Source organism: Lucilia cuprina, chromosome 4 (genome assembly GCF_022045245.1).
Source record: "Lucilia cuprina isolate Lc7/37 chromosome 4, ASM2204524v1, whole genome shotgun sequence".
Classification (NCBI taxonomy): Eukaryota; Metazoa; Arthropoda; class Insecta; order Diptera; family Calliphoridae; genus Lucilia; species Lucilia cuprina.
This window is the reverse complement of record NC_060952.1, coordinates 91,759,227-91,762,030: the sequence shown is the minus strand read 5'-3', so window position 1 is coordinate 91,762,030 and position 2,804 is coordinate 91,759,227. Positions and strand designations below refer to the sequence as shown.

At 31.2% G+C, this 2,804-nt stretch overlaps 1 protein-coding gene across 1 annotated transcript; it reads right to left on the bottom strand.

Moving 5' to 3' along the window:
* Positions 1-231: 231 nt before the first annotated feature.
* Positions 232-2,189, bottom strand: LOC111680766 (solute carrier family 35 member B1 homolog). The gene is made up of 3 exons (XM_023442469.2): positions 1,735-2,189; positions 1,205-1,672; positions 232-1,148 (listed from the first exon to the last, which is right to left on the bottom strand). The coding sequence occupies exons 1-3, from the start codon at positions 1,934-1,936 to the stop codon at positions 796-798; spliced, it is 1,023 nt and encodes a 340-aa protein (XP_023298237.1). The 5' UTR covers positions 1,937-2,189; the 3' UTR covers positions 232-795.
* Between the last annotated feature and the right edge of the window lie 615 nt (positions 2,190-2,804).

The window sequence follows — 2,804 nt, the reverse complement described above, 5'->3', positions numbered from 1 at the left end:
TAGAACTGAACTAGAACTGAACTAGAACTGAACTAGAACTGAACTAGAACTGAACTAGAACTGAACTAGAACTGAACTAGAACTGAATTAGAACTGAACTAAACTAGATCTGATCTAGAACTGAACTAGAACTTTTTTTTATAGAAAATTTTGTCACATTTATGATTTTCTATAGAAAATTGTGCGTTGCTTTGATTTCAAATTAAAATTTTTTAAAATTTTACATTAGTATTAATTTAATATATTACTTATTTATTGATTTATATTTTACAATAATTACTAATTAAACAATATATTTTAAACACTACATATAAAGTTTACTAATGTTTGTTTTGCACACAACATCATCAACGAATCTTACTACAAATTTATTTAGTCGTTTTAATTTAAACAAAAATATAATTTTTGTTGTTGTTTAATTTTCTATTAAAAAATCATAATATTACAAGAACAAAGTTTGCTTTTTTAATGATAATTTTACAAGAATTCTGTTTAATGGTTTATAGAAACTTTTTTATTTTGACACATTTTTAAGTCTTGCGAAATTGATCTATTAAGATTTATGTTTTATGTGTCTTTTTATATGTTTCATGTTCTTTTTAATTTAATTTAAATTAATTTTGTTAGAACACTTTTCTTAATTTGTTAGTTTTGTATAAAAATTGTGGGAAAACTTAAAATAAAATCTATAGTTTGTTTTTTTTTGTTTGTCTATCAATAAAATCACACTGTAATCTTATACGCTTGTAGAGGCGGCAAAGCTGCTTCTGTAGTTGAAGACTTTGTCACTAAATTCTAGGACAATAGTTTCTTTTTATCCTCAAAATCTTTGTCTTTAGTTATGGAGGGTTTTTTTGCAGCGGCGGCTGGTTTTTTGCCATAAAACATGTCGGCAAAAAGACCAGCAAAAACGAGTACAGCACCGAACCATTGGCGTGGTATTAGGATATTGCCAAAGAAGATTACTGAACACAAGACGGTAAAGAATTTACGGGTAGTAGTGACCACTGAACAGGCTAGGGGACCAAAACCGGCCACCATTAGGAATATAAACAATTGACCCAAACAGCCACAAAGAGCAAGTAAAGCTAAATGGCCCCACAGTTCGGGATGACGGGTGGCAAAGTGTATGAAATCTTTGCCTTCACCTAAAACAAAAGAAAATTGTAAATCGATTTAATAATAAAAACCTGTCTTCACTTACCAGTGGCTATCATGGCAAAGCCCAACATTAGAGTACTCCAAAAGTTCATGGCAAACATCATTTGTTGTCCCGAGGGAGCACTAGAAGAACGCATACGTTCTTGTACAGCACCCGTCAAACCATCCATGGAAAGACTTAAGATCAATAACAACTCACCCAAGCCGGTTCTATTGTCAGTGGCAGCAGCCAAAGGCGTTTTACCCTCTTTATACATAAACAACACAACACCCACTACTATGGTGATAACACAGGCATAACGAATCCAGGAATAAGACTTACGTCCCAGTAAAACTCCCAATATCATGACGGGTATAGGTTTGGCAGATTTGCCCACCACCTGTGTGGGATAGGGTACCCAACGCAAAGCCATATTGGAAGAAACCATAGCCAGTAAATAAGTCAAAGCACTAACAGCATAGTAACCAGAATGAGTAGTGTCATCTTTTTGTGGCCTTATAGTCAACAAACCTGCAAAAGATTTCATTTACACACAATTCTACTTTCAACTTCTAGCTTAGCTTTCAACTCACCTTTGGCAAAGACGAAATTACAGAAACATTGCACCCAAACTAAAGCCAAAGCATAGGAAAATCTTTCACCTACAGAACCATCTTCATTGATTTGTTGGCCATAACGTCCACGCGTTATTTTCTCTTGGACAATGCCATACAAGAAATAACAGAAAAATATGCCTAAAGCAAATATAAGAAAGCGGCTTTTTTCCGGTATCATTTTTTCCACTCTTTTTCTTTTAACAAAAACACTCGTTTCTTGCAGCAACTATTTGTTAAAATTTAAATTAATTTCTTTTAAAAAAATAGTTTAGTTTTTCATGCCAAAGTTAGAAGAAATTTCTTTACACGTCAGTTAATTTTTTTTTTGTTATTTTCTTTTGCTCTCTTTTAGTTGTTGCTGTTTTTTTTGTTATGTTGACAATTTGTTTAGACACGAATAAAAGAGTGCGTGTGTGTGTGTACACTTACAAATGTGAAAGGGGGTGTTTATTACAACAACAACATAAAGTGTTTGTGCAAATGAGAGAATAAAGAATAATAATGATTTGTTGTCAAAAAATCACAGCTGTTTAAGAAAACAGTGTTGTACTACATCATTCACACAGGAATGATAACAAACTACAATGGTTTTATTGTTTTTAAGGTAAGACTGTTATATTTGTAATTATTTAACGAAGTTATGATAAATTATATTCAAAATGTCAGCTAAATATTAACTATCTAAAATTTAAATATTATCTTTTAAAAAACATTTCATTAATCTACGTTTTTTGTATGAAAAATTATTTGATTTTAAGTTATACACACTTATAGATGATTTTTTAAAGAAAAACAAACAAAAACTTCTTTACAATTTTTTTCTGGATAACAAGAGGCTTGTGGACAAAAATGTAGAAACAAAAAGAATGAAAACATAAAAGTCCTAGGACCTAGAACAAAAGGAAGATAATCTGTGATCACTTGTATTTTCCACCAAAAATCGATGTTTTTGGTGAAAACATAAAAGTCCATTTTCTAGCTAAACTAGGGGCCCTAGAAGAAAAAGGAAGATCACTTGTATTTTCCATCAAAATTCGATTTTTTGA

Bases quoted from the DNA above. Each gene is read 5' to 3' on its own strand.
- LOC111680766 (XM_023442469.2), bottom strand. From the start codon at position 1,936: ATGATACCGGAAAAAAGCCGCTTTCTTATATTTGCTTTAGGCATATTT. The intron at 1,673-1,734 runs GTGAGTTGAAAG...AATCTTTTGCAG, and splicing joins TAATTTCGTCTTTGCCAAAG to GTTTGTTGACTATAAGGCCA. The intron at 1,149-1,204 runs GTAAGTGAAGAC...CTTTTGTTTTAG, and splicing joins CTTTGCCATGATAGCCACTG to GTGAAGGCAAAGATTTCATA.